Below are 26,261 nucleotides of genomic sequence, written 5' to 3'. Positions count from 1 at the left end.
TCACATTAATACACCGTTGTGCATCTGCTGCTAAAGGTAATTAAAGAAGTAAATGACTCATAAGAATAGACATATTAGTCACAAAATGAAAGGCAACTGGGCTGCCTCATGAAAATATGTACCATTAAGATACTGCATTTTCATATTCAGGGTAATCAGCTCCACTAGCCTGTCGCTGATTTAATCCACTTCACCGGGGAAGTCTTTCGGAGCGGGTCCGTGTGTCGCTCTCTCTCTCGCCCCGCTGACTGCACTGCATTCTGCTTCAGCACCGCCCGTGAACGGCCCCACTAAAGGGAGGTCACGAGGAGGCAAATCAGTTGGGGAGCAGTCAATGTGTTGCTTTCTCGTTTAGACGACAGAAGGAGAGGGAAAAGAGAGGGAGGAAGATGGAGTGAAGAGCACGGAGAGAGAGAGAGAGAGAGAGAGAGAGGTAAAGAAAAGATTCAAAGTAGAAGCCGGGAAACATCCCTCCATACTCTCTTCTCACCCGAAGCACTTCCTGACACGCGACGCCTGGTGATGCCCATTGCATTTTCCGTCAAGTCGATAAAACATGGAACATGTCCTGGGCAGGCAAAACCGTGCTGGATATTTATAGTGCGGGTTGGAAAAACCTCCTTGTTTAGTTTGTTATTGCATTTTAGTCTGCCGAGTTGCATCAGGTAGTGGCTGGGAGTGTCGTGCTCTGGGAAAGGGAAACGGAGCTTCCTAAACTCAGTGTGAGCCGAGAATTATCCGGTGTTTAGAATGTGGGGAAGGCCTAGTTGTTCTTTGTTTCATACGCTTTACTCGACTATGTCAATACAGCTGCGAACTCTGGAATCAGAGATTTAAGGCTTTACTGAGAGTAACTTCAGTCACACAGAACGTAGACGAATACAGGCAGCTTAGACGCTTGAACACAAGGCGCCCCGCTATAAAGAACAGCTTCAGGAGGTGAGTGATACAGGCTGCATCAGACAGTTGACAAGAACGTGCGAGGGGGATTCGGACCGCTCAGGGCACATTGTCAGTTGAGCGGTCCTCGGCTCCTGTGCTAGGCATTCACCGCTCTGCTTCTCAACGATCTGGGACAGGACGTGTGCCTAGAATACGTTGCGTGCCAACACTCAAACACCTATAAGGTGGAGTGACATCCCCCGCAGCCAAATCACTGTGATACGGTCAGGATGAATAAGTTCTGAATACAGGATGTAGGATTTCACTATGTCCATATAGAGAAAAAACTGTTTCCAAACCCTGCCATAGATCACATGAATCCCGAAATTCAGGCAGTGAAATATCATTCCACAAAGTCCACTATGTTAGTACAAGAGATGCAGGAAATAAAACTACATAGTACAGTATGTTAAATGTCATTACACAGATTGTATGACTGTCAAAAACAAATGGCTTCGGTTGGCCTCTATCATCCTCTCAACATGAATGCATGTTTTCGTTCCTTGTGTCTCAAACTTCTCAACCAGCATTGTGCAGTGAGTTTGGAACATTGATTCACAATATAATTCTGGATTGGTGACAAATTAAGATACACTGCACATCAAAATACATGTTGTATCGACATCTAAGTCTCATGATAATAGGAGCTAACTTGCTGTTCCCAGACGTATTTGCTACTTTTAGCCTTTTAATGTTTAAACATAAAAAATTGCTTATAGTGTATCATAGCACCATTTATCCCTGGCTAAACACAGATAGTCTGATACTCGTTTCCTCTGTGTTGACCTGGGACAGATTGGACATAAAATAAAGATACGGGTCTCTTCTGTGTTGACCTGGGACAGATTGGACATAAGATAAAGATACGGGTCTCTTCTGTGTTGACCTGGGACAGATTAGACATAAAATAAAGATACGGGTCTCTTCTGTGTTGACCTGGGACAGATTGGACATAAGATAAAGATACGGGTCTCTTCTGTGTTGACCTGGGACAGATTGGACATAAGATAAAGATACGGGTCTCTTCTGTGTTGACCTGGGACAGATTGGACATAAGATAAAGATACTGGTCTCTTCTGTGTTGACCTGGGACAGATTGGACATAAGATAAAGATACAGGTCTCTTCTGTGTTGACCTGGGACAGATTGAACATAAGATACTGGTCTCTTCTGTGTTGACCTGGGACAGATTAGACATAAAATAAAGATACGGGTCTCTTCTGTGTTGACCTGGGACAGATTGGACATAAGATAAAGATACAGGTCTCTTCTGTGTTGACCTGGGACAGATTGGACATAAGATACTGGTCTCTTCTGTGTTGACCTGGGACAGATTAGACATAAAATAAAGATACGGGTCTCTTCTGTGTTGACCTGGGACAGATTGGACATAAGATAAAGATACAGGTCTCTTCTGTGTTGACCTGGGACAGATTGGACATAAGATACTGGTCTCTTCTGTGTTGACCTGGGACAGATTAGACATAAAATAAAGATACGGGTCTCTTCTGTGTTGACCTGGGACAGATTGGACATAAGATAAAGATACAGGTCTCTTCTGTGTTAACCTGGGACAGATTGGACATAAGATACTGGTCTCTTCTGTGTTGACCTGGGACAGATTGAACATAAGATACGGGTCTCTTCTGTGTTGACCTGGGACAGATTAGACATAAAATAAAGATACGGGTCTCTTCTGTGTTGACCTGGGACAGATTGGACATAAGATAAAGATACAGGTCTCTTCTGTGTTGACCTGGGACAGATTGGACATAAGATACGGGTCTCTTCTGTGTTGACCTGGGACAGATTAGACATAAAATAAAGATACGGGTCTCTTCTGTGTTGACCTGGGACAGATTGGACATAAGATAAAGATACAGGTCTCTTCTGTGTTGACCTGGGACAGATTGGACATAAGATACTGGTCTCGTCTGTGTTGACCTGGGACAGATTAGACATAAAATAAAGATACGGGTCTCTTCTGTGTTGACCTGGGACAGATTGGACATAAGATAAAGATACGGGTCTCTTCTGTGTTGACCTGGGACAGATTGAACATAAGATAAAGATACAGGTCTCTTCTGTGTTGACATGGGACAGATTGGACATAAGATACTGGTCTCTTCTGTGTTGACATGGGACAGATTGGACATAAGATACTGGTCTCTTCTGTGTTGACATGGGACAGATTGGACATAAGATACTGGTCTCTTCTGTGTTAACCTGGGACAGATTGGACATAAGGCCCATATAGGAGGGATACGAGGTGCCAGTGGATGAGTCCCAGTGTGGTTGTAGGGAAAGTTCCTCTACAGCAGAATATTTCTATAAATCACAGCCAGCCCAATTGGCCATGGCTTTGGATTGAGTTGCAATGGAGAGGCAGCTCCCTGGGAATACCACTGTCTCTGTTGAAGTCATTCCAAGACAGGTAATATGATCCCACCCAGACAAGAATAAAGGAGAAGGAAAAAAATCAGATTGCTTTGGCCATAAACTAGAGTGATCTCCTGGCAGGGTTGGGTGTCTGGACAGATCACCAGTCTGCTTGGACTGTAGTGTAGTTGGACTGTAATGTTCAGGGAAAAAGCTACAAGAACAGGGCAGCCATACTTTTTTTTTGTTTCGGTTGGCATTTACATGGACACTGGCCGTTATGCTCGAACACTCACAAGTCACAGTTTACTTGCGTAAGGAACGTTATGAGTCCTGGGAAAAGCTGTGTAAGTAAGCACTTTTAACAAACATAACATCCTGTTGTAATGAGCATGCAAAGCGCAGTGCGCTTACAGAATTGGCCGTCGTCAATCTGCCCGAGCCACCTTCAGCACTCTGCACAGACACCTCCTGAGCTGCAGGCTTCAATAAACGTCGCAGGAGAAGATGATCACCGGGCAAATTAAGTTATGTGCCAAGCTTAAAGGGCTTACATAAACATGTGATGGAAATATTAAACAACACCGGCTGTGGCGGAAAAAAATCCAAGCCTGGCTTCTGTAGAAAATCTGCCTTGATGGAACTTGGATGAATTCAAAATGAAAGGCGGTTAGTTGATGAATCCATCTAGGTACTGAATCTTGCATTAGCTGACAATAAATCTTCATTATCGTTCTCTGTTTTGTTTTTTTGTTACTAGTTCTGTCCTTCCTAAAAATGTGAAAGATACACACACACACACACACACACACACACACACACCACTCAGTGACAACCCAAACCAAAAGTGGAGAACAGGCAGTCCAAACAACAAGCACTGCAGGAACCAAGGGCATGTGGGCTATAGAGAGGGGGCCAGTCGGGGAAATGACAGACTGCTGTTCAACTCCATTAGCTGCTATGTGAGAGGGGCGCATCTAGCAGCACATGACCTGAGAACAATCTTAGATCTCGCTCCATCTTGGAATGGGATTGCCGCATTAATTCTTGGGAGCTGTAATCTCTCAAGCAGATCAAATTACTCTCATTAACCGCACAAGAAAACTGCCTCTGTAATAAGTATGTATAAAAGTATTTATTACCAATAATCACCTCTTTAATATGAGCCAGCTTACAACGGCTTTTATTTTTGCTGATTACGTTTAAAAAAAATGAGAAACAGGAAGGACGTTGGTGCGAACACACACACACACTCACAGAGTTTATGAGACTGAGTGATACAATGATTAAAGAGGAGGGTTTAGAGATACAGTGCTTTAGGGCCTTTGAAAGGACATGCCTTACCTAGTCATAAAAGCACACCTCTGTCTTTAGGCCAGTTCCAGAATCAATCTCAATGGGTTCACTTAGAGGTGAATAACTAGGGAATTTACATGTAAAGTAGTCCATGTCATCACCCAGGCTGCGCCTGCACACAAAGCTGTCCACGACGACTCACGAGTCACTGACTGCTGCGTCGCTAAGAAGGGTTGCGCGGCTCAAAGCCAGACTCAGTGCAGACACACAAGCATAACAGTGCTATTTCTGAACCTTACAGACAGCTGCAGACATTGTCTCAGGCCGACTCATTTACATTATTTTGGTTGTCTGAAAGGGCAGTGCAAAAAAAAAAATAAAAATAAAAACCAAACAAATAAAACAAAAACACATCCCCATTTTGAGTGTCTGCAAATGGGGTAAAAAAAATTGACACTTGTATGCTATCACTCTGCAGGGATTGAACTCTGCTCTCATTCCAGGATATTAAATCATTATGTCAAGTAAATGCTGCCAAGTCTAATTGCCCTGCTTGTATACAGAGCAGACATAGATATCCTCTATATTTGAAGCATTGACTTTTTGACCCCCTAAAATCAGCCAATAAATTACATAAAAAAAGGTGATAGAAAGAAGGTAAAACATAGCTAAAAGGCTGATAAATACAATGAAATCAATTACAACTGGAGGTCAATGGTTTATTAATTTACAGGTTTAGCATAATTAACTGTTTTTCCTCCCATTACCTTCTGTATTCACCAGGGATATTGATGTCCCCACTATCCAAAGTAACAAACTCCAGTGATAAATCAAATTAAACATCTATTCCTGGGGGATGTCAATCAAAATACAATGCAGCTATAGGACTATCCCAAAACAAAACCTAGGACTATAGTAGTATACCACCAGGACCGACGTTAGCACTTAGCATGTTGCACTGTAGTAGTATACCACGAGATAGACGTTAGCACTTGGTATATTACTGTAGTCCAACATGCTAAAGAGAAATTATGTTAGCACTTAGCATGTTGCACTACAGTAGTATACCTTGAGGAATGATGTTAGCACTTAGCATGTTGCATTTAGCCTGAGTGTGTTAGCACTTAGCACTAGAACTCAACCTAATGTGACACTTTCCCCCAGATCCTGGACAATCTATACCACCAACACACTTGACTAAGGCCAAGATGAGAGTTCTGATTAAAAAGAAAATACACGTCAATCATTGTCCTTGTCTAGCGCATCAGTATCCCAGAACAGCTCGCAGGGATTGGTGTTTGGCGACAGGACAAGTTAAGGCAGTTCTGCCCCATGGCTACAGTGCTACAGCACTCCTGTAACTTCTCAACCTGCCCGTGAAAGAGACATGCCCGCATGCCTGTGCTTGGCGTCTTCTGTGATTCATGCTGGGCAGGTGAGGCAGACGGCAGGGGGTGGACTCAGGTATTTACTGTAACAGTACTGGAGGGGATGTGGTGAGACACTGGAGAGCGCAACGCGAACCTGGGACGGTGTCACAGCGACAGACGAGCTGTTCTGCGAAAGGGTTTGTTTTAGAAACTAAATCAAATTGGAATTCTCAAAGGTGTTTAAATATTAATAGATGGGGCGTTTATCGTGATTTAACACGCGAGATCTGGCCCAGTTTGACAGACTGCAATATCACATAAACACTTAGTAAACATACAGCTGTAAAGATAATTATTTTGATTGTGGGAGGCTTTTCTTCCCCTCCTCGACATCTGTTTGAAATATGCGGGTAAAACCGGCATTCTGGCTGGAGATCAGGTGGTTAAAATAGAACACACACACACAAACCTCCGCGCATAAATGTTCATTTTCCCCTCTAGTTTACAGTTTCTCTCTGGTTCTGTGACTAGTCAGCAAAAAGGCAGAAGCTGCGGCTACCCACAATGCAGTCCACCTGCCAGCATGAGATCCTGTTCTCCCCTCTCCTCCACTCAGGCCAGGTTCAAGCCTGGCCCAGAAAGACACAGGGAGACTGGGGTACAAGCAGAGACATGCGGAGACATGAGTCTCGGTCCTGCACTACAGAGACCAAACACAAAGGGGGCCTTCATTTTCATTATTATATTTCCCCTTTATTTTACCAGGTAAGCCGATTGAGAAACAATTCTCATTTGCAATGAAGACCTGGCCAAAGGCATGACAGTGGAAGACAAAACACAAAGTTACTGTGTACTCAAAAGTATCTATATACAATGAGGCAAAAGGGAGTAGGTCAGATCAATAAAGTACACCAATAAATTCCAATATGTTTAGTGGTAGGATATACACAGAGATAAATGACAGCACGTACAGTGTAATAATAGTATATCATCTACGGGATATAACTAGGAAGAGCCAGGTAATAGAGCACATGCCTTCAGGGACACGTCGGTCTGAAGGACAGATCCTTCCCCAGTAATACATAGATCCAATACACAAACCGAATGGCAACTAATGACATTTGGTGGAATTAGCTGGCAGATATGCGAACACAGCTAGTTTATCCCAGCGCAGGCTGCCTCGGTAGCAGTGACCAGGTGGGCAGAGGAAAGGTATAGGACTACCCAGGAGCCAGCCAGGCACACTGGTTCTCCAGTCCCAAGTCTCACCACTGCTCCCGGTCTTTTTCACCCCCAAATCCCACAGGCTCCTTTTTCAATTTCACACAGCACTCTACAGGATTTCACTTACTCCAGGCTGGGCATCATCTTTGACACTTTTACATTAGAAACACAGCCTTCTTGTGATTAAAAGCTTTTTTTCGCTCCCTTTCACCTCCCTGTCTTTCTCCATGGCAAGGGGTGGGGGAGTAATGTGAGACTGGGGTCCATTTCCCCAGACTCATTGTTTTCTCTCCAAATCAACCCAAAAAAAACCCATCTTGATGTTGCTCAAAAGATAAGGACACAATTTATTGTTTTCATTGAGCCGGAGTGTGAACTGCGAAGATAGTGCAATATTCTCCAAGATAGCACAAATGGCCAATTTAATTTAATATGCCTCAAACCAGAGGACAACTTCAAGAAAAGGCATGGAGATGAGCACACATGGTACAGCCACAACACAGTAGCAAAATCTAAAAAAGATTTTTTTTAAACTTCCTTCAAACAAAAACCCCCCAGAGAACAACCAGTTGACTGTAGCGTGTTTATTTTAAATACGGGTTGCATTTCCTACATCTACCATAACCCCCGGGTTGAAAGGTAGATCAGGGAATGGACTAAACAAACACGGCAGGTCGAGCACACACAGACCCACACCCACCCGACGCAATCCAACCTCGCAATGAATTCCCAACATGCATCAGTATGCCGTAGCCCTGGTGATGCCCTCGATCATGATTGTGCAGGGGGGTGGGGGGGGGCTGAGGAGTGCAGAGTATTTACTGATGCGGTTATCTTGTCCTGTGACAGGTGGAATCAATCAATCACCACACGGCGGCTCCACTCCGCCGCGCATTCCAGGCACAGGCCCACACTTCAGGGGAGGAGATGGCAGTGTTAGACAGGCCAAATTTGATCAACAAAAGCAGTTCCCTGTGCCACAGCTATCGGAGATGAAGATGATATTATGTGGAAGTGAGCAAAGTGATGAAGACAGAACAGGGAAGGAAGTCCATGTGGATCCGCCCTCCTCACAGACTTGGTCTTAAAGGCACAGCGCCTCTTTCCTGGGAGCGAGGGGGAAAACCCGGCCTTCCTTTTCATGAAGACCACGTGGGACACCGCCATCGCCTTTCAGAGATAAAGGAGCCAAGCATTTACATGCTGAACACAAGCTTGAATTAATTATCAGAACTTGAAATAATAATAATAATTAAAAATATATTGTCTTGCCCCCACAATTTCATACCAATTAAAAAAAACACAATCCTGGTAGATTCCTCAATCTGACATTTCACATAACTCCTTACACTGATTTACGGACATGCACTGTATGTGAGTTTTTTAAAAGGTTACACCATTTTCATTTGGGAATGAGGAAAAATAAATATAGTGTTGAGTCTGCAGATAAGAGCTAGTAATTAAGAGCACTCAGGGTGGGGGAAACATTTGAAGAATAAACCTTGACTAGTTTGCTTCTTTTCTGTTGCCCTACAGTTATTTTACATTATTCAATCCAAAATACCATCTTTCTGATTCTAACTTTTTGCATGTAAATGTTTAATAAGGGCCCTTGGCTATATATGGGCACAATTATTAGATATCCGCAGAGAGAAATTGAAAAATTAATCATACTCTCAATGTTGTACTTCTCCAATACATTGGAGATGGCTGAGTTGGATAAGAGCTGCGTTCCCCAGTCAAATGCCCCATCCAGACACAAACCAATGGTTGCCAGAGAGAAAGGACAATTGCATTAATATAATAATTAACAGAATATTTACAACGTTGGCACTAATCATGATATGCCATGATGCTACAACACGGATCAGGCTGTAGCAAGATGCAATGATTACACAAATGTTTATCTGAGGCCCGACAAAAGAAAATTGAGTGCATGCGTAATTACAAAAAATATTACACAAGTGGTGCTGTGGGGATTGTTATATGGGAGGAAGTTGTGTCGTAAGTGCAGACATTAGGGAAATGACTCGCTCTCTGCCGCACACATGAACACACTCCCCAAAGTAGCAGCGCTGTCATGTGTATTGCAAGGGCGCGCATGCACCCGCACACACGCACAAATGTGCACGCGCACACAGAAGAACACACACACACACACACACATGCAATTATATAAAACAAGATAGCTTATCCATTGTAAATGTTCAAACAACTACATTATGCAAGGCTTTAGATGACTGACGCTCCTCTCTGACCCCGGCAGTTGTGTGAAATACAACTCCTGGCATAAAATTGCTTTGTGTTGTGAATATCGACAGGGCCATCTATCTCCCGTCCTGCTGATGTACCCGTGTGACGGATGGAGATGTTGAGATAGCCAGGGGACAATGATAGAGGACAGCGGCCTGCCTCCGCGGGGAACGAAAGCCCTGTCACTACCCCGGCGACTCCTGCTGGACGGGGATCCTCACTGCCGGTCCCCGGGGCCCGTCTCCCCGGAACAGAGAGGCAGACAGGCCACTAGGGTCTGCTCTAAACAAAGCCTTTGAAACATTTGCCCAGAAGCGGCGCTCCCCTTCATCCGGCAATCCTAACGCACGTCATCCAGCTCTAATCAAGCAGAAAACGGTCATAAATATTTCTTTTTTTTTTTCTCTGCCAGATTTCGCATTTCACACGGTGACATGATATTTTCACCTAACCCCCGGGAGCACCTAATGCAAAAACCAGTTACTTATATTCAAGGCCCATGTTCCCCTCAGTAAAACACTGAATATATTCCCAGTTCGGGAGAGAACTGGGGGAGGAGGGGAGAGAAGAAGGCATACAAGCTGGTCTTATTTTCTGTTCCATTTACTAGCTGGTACTTTCACAGCAATCCTGTTACATCATGTCAGAGACTGTAAACAACATAATAACAACAACAGGGGCAGCCAAGCCCACAGAGGGACCAGCCCAGCACGACCCAACCCAGCACGGCCCAACCCAACACGCATTCCTGCTCTGCAACCGGCCTCCTCACAGTTGGGAAAGCATTTGTTCTCATTGTCCATTTCAATAATATATATATATTTTTTTTTTTACACAGATAGAGGGACAGAGAGCGAATGAGGATTGATACTGTTGGTGCTGAGGGTGAGTATTTATGTTCGCCGTCAGTCACAGGATGTTGGGGTGCCATCAGTTTTATTTATGAGGACACATCACATCGTAGACGCGCCGTATCATTCCCTAAATGGTATACAACCGTTCTGCCGCGCACACAGGCCCCGCCGCCATCGCAGGTCATTATTAATCACCGATACATCTATGGGAGACGACGCGTCAAATCATCAAATGTGCCCTGGAAGGAGGCAGTGCGAGGACCACATTGGACATATATATTTACCTCTTACGGGCACTCATTTTAGGTGTCGGTTATTTGTCACATTTGTCCTTTCACCCTAACAAAAGGGGGCGACGGTGGGGTGGCGGGGGGGGGGGGGGGGGGGGGGCTGAATACGTGTTTTTCCGTTAATAACATCTCACTGTCCGTCTGGCCAGTTATCATCTACCGACACGGAAACACGGAGAGACACGGTGACCCTTAGACCGCTAACCGCCTGTTTTCGGAGAGCCAGGAGTGCCGAGGCCGAGGTAGGTTCATCATGCGGTGGTGCGGCCGTGACCAGGACCGCATGCCGGGCGTCTAATAGAGGCTATTTACCAACGCCGTTCGCAGCCAGAACGTCATCAACCGGGGAAGTGAAATGTCACACATCCACTATCCTCACTGCTCTGACAAGAGACTACTGATGTAGAGAGCAGGCCACGCGGGAGGCGAAACAAGATGGTGGGCGTGAAAACAGAAAAGTCCCTTCTGTTTTTTCTCAAGCACTTTAATGGGCGTTGGGTAACACCAGGCAGCTAACCCCTTTAGAGGCATTCGGAGCCCTTTAGTAAACAGGCGGTGGGCGCATTCTTCAAAAGGTGCTCTGGGGAGCAATATCGCCGGCCTGCGTGCTAAAAGACGACTGGCAGGACTAAACAGGAGTTTGGCTGCCATCAGTTGGTCTCCAGCTCATCCCTATCTGTCACCCGGGCCTCAGCCAGCCCAGTCTGACGGCCTGAAGGAACACCGCCGTCTGTTACCCAGAGTGAGGCGTGTAGATTATGAATAAGATATAAAGACAGTTTCACTACACCACTTTTACATTAGCAGGCTTCTGCCTCTGTTGGTAACCGCACACACACACACAAACATATTCTCTCTATACTGCTGTGGTTTCCAGAGTCTAAATAGATGCCTTAATCGGAGGTGAATGCAGCTATAAGGATTAGGGCTTTATTGAAACAAATAAGTGTTTTAATGGGAGACAGTCCCAGTTTCAATTTCAATAGCTCGTTTAACCCTTATCTGCCAAATTCCTTAGGGCCCATTCTATGTTAATTGGATCTACATTGCACTTGCATTGGGGGTGTTAACAAGCACAGCCTATGAATATTAATTACCCAGAAGTTTTCTGTGTAGGAAATACTTTTCTGATACATATTAATTCTATGAAGTTTTTAAAGTAGAGCTCTCATTAAAAATGTATAAGCCTGTGCTTGAATGTTTTCCCAGGTGGATATGTGCATCTTTAACAGGGTGCTTAATAAATTGGGTCAAATTAGCCATCCTAAAAGACTTGTTTCTCCTAAAAAGGCATTATTATTCAACTAGATGTAAACATTCCATTCCAGTGAATAAGGGTTTTTGTTTAAACAGTGTTTTGACAAAGGCTATTAAAACCAGTCATGTTTGGGCCTGTACATTCCCAACACAGGCCTCCTGAGGCCCTGTTAAAACGGTTACTTATTTACAACGCTAAACACACAATCTGCTCAACAAAAACAGACCTATACCAGAGCGTGCATACGTGCGCGCACGAGCGTGCATACGTGCGCGCATGCGCGTCCCTGGGGGGATATGGGTATAACTTTAAATAAAACATCAACGATGCATTTAGTCAAAAGCCTCGCCACGGTTCAGCTCACCCAATAATCCATCTAATACTAAAGCAACGCAGACGTGTTTCCCTGTCTGCCTCTCTACAGCAGCTGCTCAGGACACCTGCTCAGAAGTTTAGAGTTCCTCCCTTCTGCGCAGGCCGGCCCATCAAATACCATCCGGGCGCCACGCATTGAGAGCCACTTCACGCTTCCCAAGGATACCAGCGTGGAGGCTCATCATTTACATGCGGTGCAGCGGGACACACCCGTCTTCGTGGTAAATACGGGACGCAGGACAATCCACCTTCCACTGCGTTACACTCCTCCCCATCTCCGTTCAAACGTCTTTCTTTTTTTCCGGGGGCGCTGCCCGTTTCACATGATTACGGCATGTCTTTCCATGCGGCTGGGGTGAAAGCTAGAGTACTGTCACTCGGGGACCTACCCTGAAGCGTAGCTATCTAGTCGGGACATGGAGGGGGGGGGGGGGGGGGGGTATCAAAGAACTCGTCTGTCGAGCGCGCCCTCCCAGACCACCGGGGGGGTGTGAACGGGATGTCAGACCACAGAACTGTCAATTATTTTAAACTTCTCGGGGGGGCTCGCTAGGGTAAAGCTGGAGGTAAACTCAAAATGGAAGAGTTCATTAAATGGCGATTTTGCCAATAACATTGGCAATAAAAAAAACAAGACGGTAACGGTTCCCTGGCAGCCTGGGGGATGTTCGGTTCGCTGGGTAATTCCTGTTGTTGGGTTAGAGATTGATACTGCTTTTCCAGTTCTCTCTTAAACTCACGCAAAAAAAATACAACTCAAGACATGACAAAAGGCTTCAAAAGTCCTGCTAACCAGATTCTCGTTTCCCAGGGAGAGAAACATATTGCATACCAATTAACTACACCCAAAAAGCAATATGGTTCAATTGCAGGAGGCTTAGGCCTTGACAAAAACACGGCATGTTTTTTCTAATTATTTTCCCCTTTTCTACATACAAGCACATTACTGTTCAATTTCACCTCCATCTGTATGATTATTAATCAGATCACTCATCAATTGCCAGAACCACCAAAGAAATTCAGCCTGTAATAAAACTGTCATCTGCTCCAGTATAAAGACAGATGTTGCGAGTTGTGTGATAACATAATTAAACTGTTCTGTGAGGGATTCCATAAAATTATTCAAATTGGAAGAGCACTATCATTTTACCAATAAAGCGATTTAGGGCAATATGCAGTGTCATAACACTGATGTTATCCGTTCTCCCAGATTTCCAATAAGTCGGTGCGCCCTGCCGTCCCTAGTCCAATCTGACAATATGAACAGTTTACAAGCAGATACCTGAGAGCACTGAGCTATGGAGGAGGGACAATTCACTCAGTTACACAGGTGGATGTTAGGGACACGCAGGGCTTATAACATGATCCTCTCTTAGATGTGGGAGTGTGTGTGTGTGTGTGTGTGTGTGTACATGCGTGCCATTGACTGCAACCCTCTGGAAGGAAACTCACATTGAGAGGAAAATGTATATAGCCCATGGACACAAACCCCGCAGAGCAAACCAGTCCTTTATTACACGTTTCAGCTACGCAGCGCTGAGCGGAAATACCGCTACTGTATGAGTAAAAACCAAGATTCTCAAACCATTCTCAATGTGCTGCAATAGTGAGGGGTTCGGTCCTTTTAATAAACAGGGGTGAGTTTCGACAGAGGGAGCTACTCGCGGTTCACATCACCAGATTCCAAAGCAGAGCCTGCGGTCAGCGGCCAGTCATCCAGGGGCGTCAGAGCTGCCCCGAGCTCAACCTTTGACCCGACGCCGTTCACCTTTCCCGGCTGAATGCCTGTGAGTCCGGCCAGGACACGGGTCTCAACAGTCTACTGCACTGGGGCTTTCTATCTACAGTGTCCTGGCAACCTGAGAATGTCACGTGAGCCAGCTTATCATTGAGCACTTCCTTCTTCGTTGTGCACGGCTCAAAGCAGGGTTCAGCCACGACATACAGACAGACATACGGAAGGAGGGGATCTGAATGTCTGTGTGTGAGAGTCTGCGCCTGTCTGTGCGCACCAGTATCTCACTCTCTCTCACTCTCTATCTATGAGGGACGTTGTAAGGTTTTTCATTATGCAGACAGCTAACCAGTGCCTGCTCAGCTCTTTATGCTTCAATGTGTGAGGAGCCACATCTCCCTTTTGTACATGCAACACTCCAGCACTGAAGGCCCTGCTCCTTCGGAGAGGGGAAGAAGAAGGGGGGAAAAAAGTCCCATAATTGGTTTGCCTTATCTTACGATTTGTAACAAAGCTTCTGTGAATATGTCTGACACAGAAGCCCCGGATGGACGCTTCGGCAATAAAAGACTAGCAATGACTCATCCAGCTGTTGTTCTTTTCCTGACGATATTGTTGGAGTTTATTTTGTTTCACTAAGGGAGGAGGATATTTAAGGAATCTCTCTAAGCTGATTAGAAGGGCACTTCTAAGAGACAGGATATTCATATTTAATCCTCTGCAGTTATGTCAGCGGAACCCTATTTAAAGCAGAGGAATCGATTGCTTGCTTAAACATGTCAGAGATTCCAAACGCCTGTTTCAACCATAGATCAACAACAGCAACAGCAGTGGGATGTTGAATCTGCTGGAGTCTTTAAAAAACCTACTGTATTTAACTGTTCAATCACGTCATCCCAGCGACTGCCTGCCTGCCTGCCTGCCTGCCTGTTGATGTGGTCAGCTGTATCTGTTCTGTTCTATACTGAGACTTCTTCTTTGGACATTGGCACTTCCTCTTGCAAAATCAATACCAAAAAAAACAAACTGCAAAGCCACAAATCTGTAGCTATTGCATAAACACAGCTCTTTTTATACATGTGTATGACTCTGTGAAAGCCACAACTTCTGCACACCAAGCAAGACAGTTTAGAGACAATATAAAATAACAGTCATATTCAAAGTACAGGGTGGCCACCTTCTGTTTGGCTGAAACAGGAATATTCTAGAATTATCCACCAAATAGCAATATTTCAAAATAGAAAATCCATACAGTGAACAGCCATATTCATGAATGATTTCAGCAGTTTGGGATAATTTAAAAACCCGTTGGTACCCTGTCTCTTGTCTAACTCCCAAAAGTATGGTGGAATATACAAAATCTGTCAACTATGAGCACGTTCATCACTACCAACGCATTGGTATTTCGTTTATAAAATCGGATCCCTGAACACTTTTATGATGGACAATAATGTATTGAAAAAAAGTTTTTTTAAATGAGATGCTGTCAACATTTTATTGAATTACCCTACGAAAGATTTAGAATACATCTTAAGGTATAGATTAAGGTTAGATTTAGAAAAAAGGGTTAGGATTAGTAAATAGTTAAATATTACTAGTCTGTTGATAATCTGTTAAGTATCCACAGATCCATATAAAGTGAACCAGCATTATTCCACACAAAAATCTGCAATAAGGATAAACTAATAGTATTGTTGATTTACATGAGGTGAGAGTCTTGTTGCTGAGCTATCCTAGCCCAATATTTGATTTACTAATAGAGATGGTTATACTGAGCTTATGGTCCACTTCCCTCAAATCTGACTAGTCCACAAGATGAATTCTCCCTGTCAGAGTCAAGATGATCAAACAGATTACAATTATTTTATCCCCCGTCTTTATTAATGAGCACTGTCTTTCATAGTTATGTTGGCTAATAAGAATAAATGATATGCCAGCCATAGGTTTTGTTGTTCAGGTTGACTCAGGGGAATCTAATATATTAACACTTTGAGTCAGACAATTCTAGATGGATCTCTGAAACACCAAAAGGGAAAAGGTGTCTTGGCTGACACTCAGAGTACAAAAGACAGCGAAGCTCAGCTATTTGTCAGGTTTGATGTATTTTAGCGAAATTAGAAAATACATCTAAAATACAGACTGCAAAATGCCACAGAAGTAAAAGTTATCAAGTAATTGCGCGAAGATCATAATGCCCGTGGGACAATTAAAATGGTTCATGACGCATGAGTGAAAATCCTGGGTTAGCCTAATGGGAGAATAAAAACACAGGCACATTCCCCCAGAACTGTCCACTTGTAAGTACCCTATCAAAGGAGAGCATCAGAAGTGGAGTGAGACATCTACTTCATCCCAAACCATGCACCATTTATCACACAGAACAATCCACCCATCTGCCTCTTCTTCCACCACCTTGAAGAGAATGGTATTCCTGAGAAATTAACTGTGGGCTTGTTCAAGAGACAAGAAGAAAAACATAGAGCATTAATTGAAATATAGAGGGGAAAAAAAAGAGGGATATTTTTCTAACTAAATATCTGAGAGAATCATGATTCCCTCCGGTAGAAAACACAGACCATTGGTGGACATTTGGCTCTATTCCTGGGTGAAGCATCCCCCCCCCCCCCACTCACTCCTTGGTGTCAAGTGCGCATCCGTGACACATCTCCCCAGCTCTCCCTCTCGTCTACCTCGCATTCATCAAAGTTGTAACCCCTGTTGTCTTTGCAGAGCGAATCAGAATGCGCCCCTGGCAAAGAATGAAGGAAAAGTCAACAGGAATTAAGTTTCAGTGCAACTGTTTACTCAACTGTGGCCCACAGTTATTGAAATTTTATCCACGGTTTTGTGTGACTACTGCAGTAATGAATTCAGTATGGCTGTGATTTTCTCACTGACGACATGCTCATTTGGAGCTGGAAGAAAGGAGGGAGACGGTTTGAGCACCAGCGATGGAGGGGAGATAAGAGGGACTGACTGACAGGCACAGACAGACCGACAGACAGACATGTTGGGTCTACAGTCATGACACCAAGACTCACACGTAAAGAAAGACGGGAGTCAACCTTTCGGGCTGCTTTGTTTTTCATTTATTGCTGATGGAGTTGTTGCAATGCATGCATTTGAAACTTTGTGGGCGTTAATGTTACTGGCTCACCACAAATATGCACTTTCGTGGGCTATTCATAACGTGCCGTATGTGTTCACATACAAATTTCCTGGTAAGTGCTTCAATGGAATAAAAATACATTACTTTCTGTGAGATAAACCGAACGTTTCAGCATTGTTCCCTATGCGCAGATGTTGACAGATATACTGTGACAACTGACAACAGCTGAAGAGGCGGTGCGTGCTGACTAAACTGCTCCTGACAACAAACTCGCTCATTCGGTGACGCCAAGATAGCATGAGACACAGTGATCTTTTCAACGCTGTTTGGTTAAACACACTGTTGTGTGGCATCACATAACAACTGACACAGACAGAAAGATCTTGTCCGTTTGCCTTAAGTCTCAGATGGTGAAAATGTTTCGGGCTTCACTAATAATAAAGCTACCAAACTCTAAGAGCCTCATTGGTCCAGACATGGAAGAGTGTGGCGTCAGTTGTTGAGCGTGAAGCATGTTTACAAGCAGTTAAGGGGAAACGCTGTCAGCCCGTCGGACGCCACCGCACTCTGACTGTCCGAGAATCGTGTGGCACCTGCACACTTAAAATATGTTGACCTACCTCGATTAATATTTCACGAAAATGCAGATGCTGCATGCTACAATAAACACGTCCGCATCCAAACACACACAAAGCACTCCACCATTTTTAAAAATTCAAACCGCTCCCCAATATACATAAATAATAATAATAATGTGTTTATGTACCTGACGTACAGCAGGCTCAAATTAAATATTAACAGGCACTTTAGAGCGGGGAGAGGGAGCGCTGTTGACATGGGTTAATAAGGACAGGTGGGCAGAGAGGAACCCGGGTTACCTGGTGCTGCTGGAGATGGATCAGGTCGGCGGCCGTGATGTCCACGGACGACGGCGTCGTGGCGCTTTTGGGCCTCGCGTCCCTGGTTCCGCCCTCCGCGCTCGCCGCTCCGTTCTGACTGGGTGGACCGTTGCTTGTCACCTCCGTCCCAGATTCTTGCATCATGACTTAAAGACCTAAGGGAACAGGGAGTAGGAGAAGCAGCTGTTAAAACAAGGCACAGGGACGGAGTGCGCTTCAACCCGGGCCAAACTGTAAACACGTGTCATTTCCTTCCCACACAAGTTCACTTAACTGCAGGTTTTCTTATTAATTCATGCCCGCCCGTTTTGTGTTTGTTTGCCTGCGCTGTATTCAGTCAAGCAAACCCCCACACAAGCCTCCATAGACTTTCCAGTGGGTAATGAACTAGTCTTTTGTTTCGTCTTTCCGGAGCAGATACTTCGCAGATGACATGTCCACGCTGGGCTGGAGGAAAGAAGGAAGGAGAACGGCTCAGGTTCTGTTAGTGTTCTCCTTCACGGCTGTGTGGAAGGCTGGGGTTGAAAACACACATCTGAGGCGAACCCGACCTTGGTGAGGGAAGGCAGAGGAGCCCAGGAAAACACTCACCCTCACAAACAAAACACTTTCTATGGAAATGGATATATTTACTTGCATGGTCCCAGAAGAACCACGGCAGAATGGCTTTTTAATGGGAAACAGGGCCAAAGGGTGGGCCTGCATGCCTGCCAAAGCATCTCCATGAGAAACATTCATTTGAAAACGGAGCGAAAACACTCAGATCCTGCCGGACTGCTCAATTAACGCCAAAACGAGTCTACACCAAAGACATTTTTGGTAACAGGCGGAAGGTGCTGTATACAAATGGTTAGACATGTTGTATGTTGTGTAATTACATATCTATGTTCCCCAATTTTCCCCAAGAATGACATGCAGCAGTGGACCAGGGATCAGATTTTGACAACAATTGGTTTAAGGTTACTTAACTGGCACACTGTTCCTAGATGCGTCAAACAATATCAAGACTCAACACGAGCATGAACATTCCAAATGACCACAAGGCAGTGCTATAACAGACACTCGTTTATATCTATTGAGTGATGATATTTGGCAAACATGCACAGGGATTTCAGTCTCTCCAACCCCCCTCAATATCAAGCCACTGGCACGATTTTGACTAAGCTCAGATGAATGACCTAGCTCTTCCTAGACTTCTGAATAATCCTCGAAGGAAGACGTTGACAGATTGCACGTTATTCAGCTCAACGTTTCTGACGGACTCTGTACACAAAATTCTTCACCGTTTCAGATTTTGGTAATGTACATCCCCGACAGCCGTTCCCGCAGCCCCAAGCCCGTACCCTGACTCCTTCCTATCTCTCCTGGAGATCAAACAAACCACACTGATGCTTGTCTGGAGCTGCGTTCCTGAAATCAGTGGTGAGATTTACATATTTTCGTGTTGGTCACAAGCCTCAATGGTGCAGCGGCGGGCAATTCCTGGGCAGTTAATGAAGCTGACCAAGTCAGGCAGAAGTAAATTAACTTGGCTGATTAATTATTTATATGAAGCAGAATAAATGCCCTTAAAACACTGGGCCTCATTATGAAAGGAGGTGAAAATGGGACTAAATGCACATAGATTTATAACGCCGCTTTTAAGGCGTGTAATCGGGAGGCCAGTAAGTGTTAATGTGGGCTCAACAGAGGGGGCTGGGTCTCAAGAGACCTCCATCCAAATAACAGCCCCTCAGCTAGCAGACCCCCACAGGGACAACCCTTCACTCTGTCTGACAGACACTAAATGGAGCCTGACATCTTGTCATGCCCGAACGTATAGTCAGAAAATAAAATAAGCAAAAGAAACAACAACAGAACAGTATTTATAATGCACGCCATTAAAGTCCCAACCGTTTCTGGAAGTAAAATAATGATTTCCTAACTACCGCCGATGGGTGAAAATCAGTTGCCGCCACTTCAGTAGATCACCGCAGAGGACTGTATTCTCCTTCTCTGTTCTCCTCACAGACTGAGTGTCCCTGTGACTCATCAAACACTGTGGTCTGCATTGGTTCATTTGTGTGTCACACCGCCTACTCATCTCACCGGGGCTGCTGGGCCTGGGCTACGGGCTGGGTTCACTGGGCCTCCAGCCTCCAGCTCAGCCCACTCTCTCCCCAGACAGATGTTGACCCGGCTCACCCCTCCAGTCTGGCACAGCTTCCCTCCATAATGGGATTTTCTAAACAAGGAGCGATGCAACAAGAATACTGTGGGATGGGCGAGAGCCAGGCTGTACTACGTCCACAGGCCCTCGCTTTTCAGCTCAGACCGTACAAACTCCCCTTCCTTCTGAGGCACCGATTACAAATATACATTCTGGTGCCAAATGAAATGTGATTTGAAATAAACCACATGGTGACGTTACTCTCCCCCCAGACTTCTTTTTCAAAAGTAGAATTTTTTTGGAAAAATAAAATAAAAAAAGAGTCGTGTGTTTTTCTCTCTCCAAAGCAACATTATAAGAGGGAAAGCAGTGGCTATTATGCATGCACTGTCATTCCATGCAACATTTTCATAATTATAACAGAAAGGCGTAAATTTCCGAATGCATGGCATCTCCAAAAGCAATCAGGAGAATGAGCCGCGGGGCTACTCTAATGTATGCAAAACTAGTGACCCACAATAAAGAAAAGGAAGGCTACAATGAATGCAAAGTAATGCGCGCATGCTTGGAACCGGCACTGATGAGGGACGGCAAAAATTAACACCCAATTAATTTTCCAATTGACAAACAAATGAAACCCATAAATCTACTTTCTCATTAATTTTACTGCAGAATAATTCAAAGCTACAAAATCGTGAGCAAAAAAAAAAGGAAAATGGAAAATGTGCATTATCCGTCATAACTATCAAGCAGATAGGACAGAGCCTTACTGTGCTGTTGTCTGGTCGTAACCAGGATAATGTAAGAGCAGCAGAGACACTGAGCCACTGTAGGTTTATATAGTAGACTACAAGGCAGCTATAGTCTATCACGTGATGACAGGGGTTCTAGTTTATTTAGCCATTTATTTATTTTTAGTTTGCTCAAGGGATAGCCTTATCTGCCACGATGACACAAATAGATCGCTTTTTTTCTTTCTTTCTTCATTTTTACAACGACACATATTCAGGGGTAATTAGAGGTCAAGTGTCTCACAAAAGGCACTGTTCATAGCAGGGAACTTACGCATTATTCATCTTTCGTACACGGACAAACCCACACACACACACAAACCCACACACACACACACACACACAAACACAAACCCACACACACACTCAGGAACGAGAGGCAGGTCATGAGAAACAGGCCTGCTAGTTTACGAGGTATGTCAGACCTAAATATAAAAAGCAAAGCAACAAAAACAAAATTCTCTAAATAATGGGCATTCCAGGAGTTTAGAATGAGTCAACGGACGCTTTGCTTCTCTGTTGATCGGTAGATGTCTGTTCCTCACGAGGGCAAGTGGGGGGGCAGGGCCAGGGGAGGACATCTGGTTGCAAAACACAACAAGTGTTTGGAACAAACAGTGGATCGTAAAAAAGACAAACAAAAAAAGAAGAAAAAAAGAAGGTCAGAGTTTGTGTTTGTTGATGTTTTGTTTTGATATACTTCCTCTAATATGGGGAGCACAGTTAAAAACAGTCACGTGTAGCCTCCACCTGACCTGACAGGTTCAGACCGTGGCCACAGAGGAGGGCTAATCAGGCCTGGCCGTCATGTACCCTCTACGTGCTCGCAGCTCCATGGCGGGCCTCAATCCAACCCTAACCCCTTGTCCCTTGTCGAGACGGCCCGGAAATCGAGAGTCAACAACCCAAGGTAGCGTGGGCCTGTGCAGCTGTGGCGTGCCCCTCCCCCGAGGTCTGTTTTCCTTTAAGGCTCACGACAGAGAACCCTCCATGGCCACCTGCTCCGGCTCGCATAGTTCTCACAAAAGCCCTGTTTACACAAACGCACAACAAAAGCACAACATTCTTGGAGAGGAGATAAGGACCCCCCCACACACACGAGAAGACAAAGGGAGAGGTGCACTTGGATGCTGCCTGTTGAGGTTCGGCATGGCTGCTAGACTAGACAACACCAACACCCTGACTGAACCAGAGGGACGCAGCACCACAACACCACCCCACCGGGGGCTTCAAGGTTTGGCTGAAGACAGACGTCAACGGTAAATAAAAACAAATAAACATTTTGGTAAACAAACAGTTGAGTTGGGGGCGTTCAACGTTCCAGTCAGTTCTTTTAGTGCAGTCTAAGAAACCGAACCGGACTCTACCAGCCAAAAGAGAACAGACACAGGAACAGAACAGGGTACCCTCCCCCTCCCTCCCTCAACCAGACCTGAGACCTGAGACAGGAGCCCCCCCCCCCCCCCCCCCCACACACACACACAACTCTCTGGTATTTACCTTTAACTTAGCTTAGGCCTCTGTAATCCAGAACCACACACGCTGCTCGAAATGGGCTGCCATAACATCAAGGCTCGCTTGGCAGTCGACATACAGTCCCTTGCCCCCTTCTCTTCTCCGAGAAGGAAACGCGACGGCACCAATGACATTCCACCAACAGAGACTTCACAGTGAGACCAAACAAGCCCCTAATCTCCCTGGCCACTTCAACCAAAAGTTGCAGATAAGCAAAGCATATCTCAAGACTACTGTGACAACATTGTCGGAACAAGGCTCACCCCCCCCCTCTCCCCCAACAACCCACCCCTTTTCACCCAGACACAGAAGCGATTAGAAAAAATAAAAAAAGATCCTTCCAGACCTTGTAGGGGATAACTGAACCAACCACTCACACCCGCAAACAAAGCTGCTATTTGTTTAATAACTGATTGCTGCCATGGCTACAGTAAACAGGGAGAGTGGGGGGTGTGCGTTGATGAACAAACACGCCTCCTGGCAGGACCAATTTAACATTAACCAGGTGGAATGATCAACAGGTTTCATAGGTGGCACTCGGGCCAGGCCCAATGTAAACAGGTTCTGGGCGGAGAACGGGGCCAGGCGTAGGGGACCAAGGTCGAGGCAAACGTTGGCCTCGCCAGAATAAACAGCTGGGAGGAACTCAAGACAAACAGACAGTCGTTCTCCTGACATTTGAAGAAGCATTAAGGTGGCGCGTTACAGCTGTTGCCCAGGCGCCCACCGTGAATGTAAGCAGCGAAGGGATGGGGGTGGGGGTTGGGGTGGGCGGGTTAGGTGGGTGCTGTGGTGTGCTAGAGAGGGCCTCCTCGGGACAGAGGGAAAACCCCCAACACTTTGGGAACGGACCCCGACATAATGTCTTCAGACAACACCACGGCGAGGAACTTGTAAAACATGTTAAACATTTACCTGCTTCAATTATTCAGTAACCAGAGCATGGGGACAACAAAAGAAGTCTGAGGGCTCCCGAAGCTCTTCCCAACAACATCAGGACAGGTGGACAGGGGGGAAAAAAACAAGCGACGCTCCTCCCCCAACCACCCAACCCCGACAAACAGAGAAATCATTAAACTGCAGGTGCCCCTTAATTCACAGAGATAACACTAAACACTCTGAGTACACAAGGAGCACTGTAAACATTTCGGTCTTTTTAAAAACAACACGTTGGTCATGTGGAGCCAATCATGCACTGTAGAAACGGGTAACGATTACCTTGACCAACGGAGGGGCGCGGATCAGACTTCACCCAGTCTCCGCCGTGCACTTTTCAAGCGTACAAGTTGCCATCTGCTGATGTGAATCCGGTCAGTGAGGCCCCCCCTGAGTCTCCTGCCCCCTCCCGCCCTTCAAAACAACCCTGCTGCTCATTGCAGTTAGGCCCCAAACACATTTCCTCCCGCACAGACAGGGCTACGAGACCGAGCTAAGAGCCCAAACACATATTTATGACACATTGTGAAAAATATAATGGGATCCTCAAGCATGAAATCCACAATCCAATGTATTACTATGGCGTGGAGAGAAAAGGGCTCGACATTCACCGGCTGATGCTAAGGATGATGATTCATACCAATACGAGCCTATTATCACGCTACAAGCTCAGATAAATGAACGAGAAGGCAGACTCTCCAGTAGGCAGGCTAAGTGGATGCATGATTTCCAAAAATACAGTGTCTCCTTGGCATGAGGCCTTCCCATACACACCTAACACAGGCCTGCGGGTAGATGACGGCAACGTTGGGATCAAACTTTTTTTTTATTTTTTTTTTTTAAGTATAACAACTTCCCAACGAGGGACTGAGTGGATAGAAAAGTGTAATGAGTTTAAAGGTAGTAGCACAGGAAAGGAATAGTCACTGAGGGTTGTGGAGCTGGAGCTGTTATAGGAGGTGCAGCACACATTCCTCAAACGGCTCCCCTTCGTTTGACTTTGATAATCTCCCTCACATGTGGCTCACACCGATTAACACCACGGCAAGAGGACAGACACCAGGAGACAAGGGCCTGTTTTCTGACCGGTCTCGGTGCGTGGGAAAAGCAGAACTCGCTCCCCTCAAGCTCATCTTACCAATTAGACCTGTCAAACGCACAGTGCCAAAGAAAAACAAGACTTCAATCTCTCAGCATCCTATGGGATCTGCAAAAGCGCCTATTGTTTTAACATTACTTAAAGTGTGTCATATCTTTTTTAATCATTTTTTTTTTACTTGAATTCACACAAGGCCTGTTCCCAGAGTGATGCATATATGGATTTCAGAGGAGGAAATGTGTCGGATACACTTTCCAAGGGAAAGAAAGGTTAGCCTATGAACGTATCTAATTATGTGGGCCCAAACCTTATGAGGGCCATATTATTAGAAACGTCGTCTTGAGGGGGAAACGTACCCAGTTGCACAGTGCTGCTGCACATTGACAACGCAGAGTCTTTTCCGCGTCGTTGCTGGGGAAGGCTGGGGGTCCTCCATTTCACCACGAAATGGCAGTGTTATGTGTTATCGTCAACGAAATAGCAGTCTTACCAGGTTAAATGGTCAAGTAGAGTTAAAGGTGTCACTGCTGAACAGGATTTGCTACAGGTGTTATTACAAGTTTGTACAAGTTCCTCTGTTCAGAGATGGACATAGATTGTGCCTGAAAATCAATAGCCAATCATTGACCTTCATAGAAATAATGGCAAGGATATGGAATAAGCATTTGGAGTAAACATTATCTACTGTGAGAGAAATGCGATATTTAAACATTGCTCAACATTTGAGAGCTGTAACATAATCTACTTAATTCCATTCGTAAAGTGGCTCAAGTTTGAGGACTCTACAGAAGTAATGTGCTGGACCAATTTAATAGCAGCAGAGCAGTCATTTAGCCAGAGAGTGCTAACAACAAGTCTGCATAAAATACAGAGAATACGTTCCACATAATTAATCTGGATGCCCTCCAATGGGCCAAGATGACGCTACTAACTTCTACTAGATTAGGACGTTCAATTCAAGTTAAAACTAATGTAATTGTGGGGGAAAATGCAGATAAAGCAGCATTCACTCAATGTTAACTACACAACATCGACATGAGCACTTTCATTAATAGCCTCTTCCAAAAGACTGGATAAGTTGCGGTTGTCAATTAACCAATCGGGACAAAGAATCAAATAGGAAATGTTGGCACTCTATTCATTGCTTCAGGCAGTGGGTGTGGACAGACGCCTGACCCCGCCCACTGCCTCCTCATGTACCGTGTCTCCTAGAGTTATCATGCGAGGTGGCGCCGAAGAACAGTGTCATTATTTAAAAGGCCTATTTTCAGAGAGGGGACATAGAGGGTTAAAAACGCAGGAGTATGTGGCTTCCATTAAGCAGTTAAACTGAAGGTAAAGGGCGCTGGGCTAAATACCGAAAGACCTTGTATGAATCTCGGCGCTTTAATGGAATCAGGTTTTAACAACTCTTTTTTTGTTAAATACAGCTCACGTCAGGAGGATGCGTCCCACTCATAAAGCAGAGCAATGACAATGTACAGTGGCACTAATACAAGGACATAGTTCATCATGACATTTTCTGCAATTCCCAACTGATTAGGGTCATTATGTTGGAGGTCTGATTTATGTTGTCATTTCCTCTCACCGATCCTGCATCAATGAATCTTAATGAATTGGTAAATAAGGGTGAAGATTACACTGTGTGACACCGAAACATTCCTCACCCTCAATGCCACAGATTGATGTAGCCAATTAGACTCACAGGGAAAATTGCCTGGCAGAAAAATAATATTCTTTATGGCACAAAATGGAAAAGCATTCTTGCTGAAGGGCAAATGTATTGT

At 45.0% G+C, this 26,261-nt stretch overlaps 1 protein-coding gene across 13 annotated transcripts in view; it reads right to left on the bottom strand.

Moving 5' to 3' along the window:
- foxp1b (forkhead box P1b) overlaps nucleotides 1-26,261 on the bottom strand; it is a 181,200-nt gene that overhangs the window by 68,393 nt on the left and 86,546 nt on the right. For 12 of the 13 annotated variants that reach the window (XM_029114146.2, XM_029114153.2, XM_029114148.2 and 9 more), the window contains one exon: nucleotides 17,964-18,139. In XM_029114146.2, coding sequence (XP_028969979.2) covers nucleotides 17,964-18,128 — 165 coding nt within the window. In that variant the 5' untranslated portion in view covers nucleotides 18,129-18,139. Of the gene's footprint in view, nucleotides 1-17,963; nucleotides 18,140-22,424; nucleotides 22,665-26,261 lie in introns of those variants that run through there. The other variant, XM_029114151.2, reaches the window with a different exon arrangement.

Source organism: Esox lucius, chromosome 17 (genome assembly GCF_011004845.1).
Source record: "Esox lucius isolate fEsoLuc1 chromosome 17, fEsoLuc1.pri, whole genome shotgun sequence".
NCBI lineage: Eukaryota > Metazoa > Chordata > Actinopteri > Esociformes > Esocidae > Esox > Esox lucius.
The sequence above is the reverse complement of the archived record's forward strand: the minus strand, read 5'-3'. Positions and strand labels throughout refer to the sequence as shown.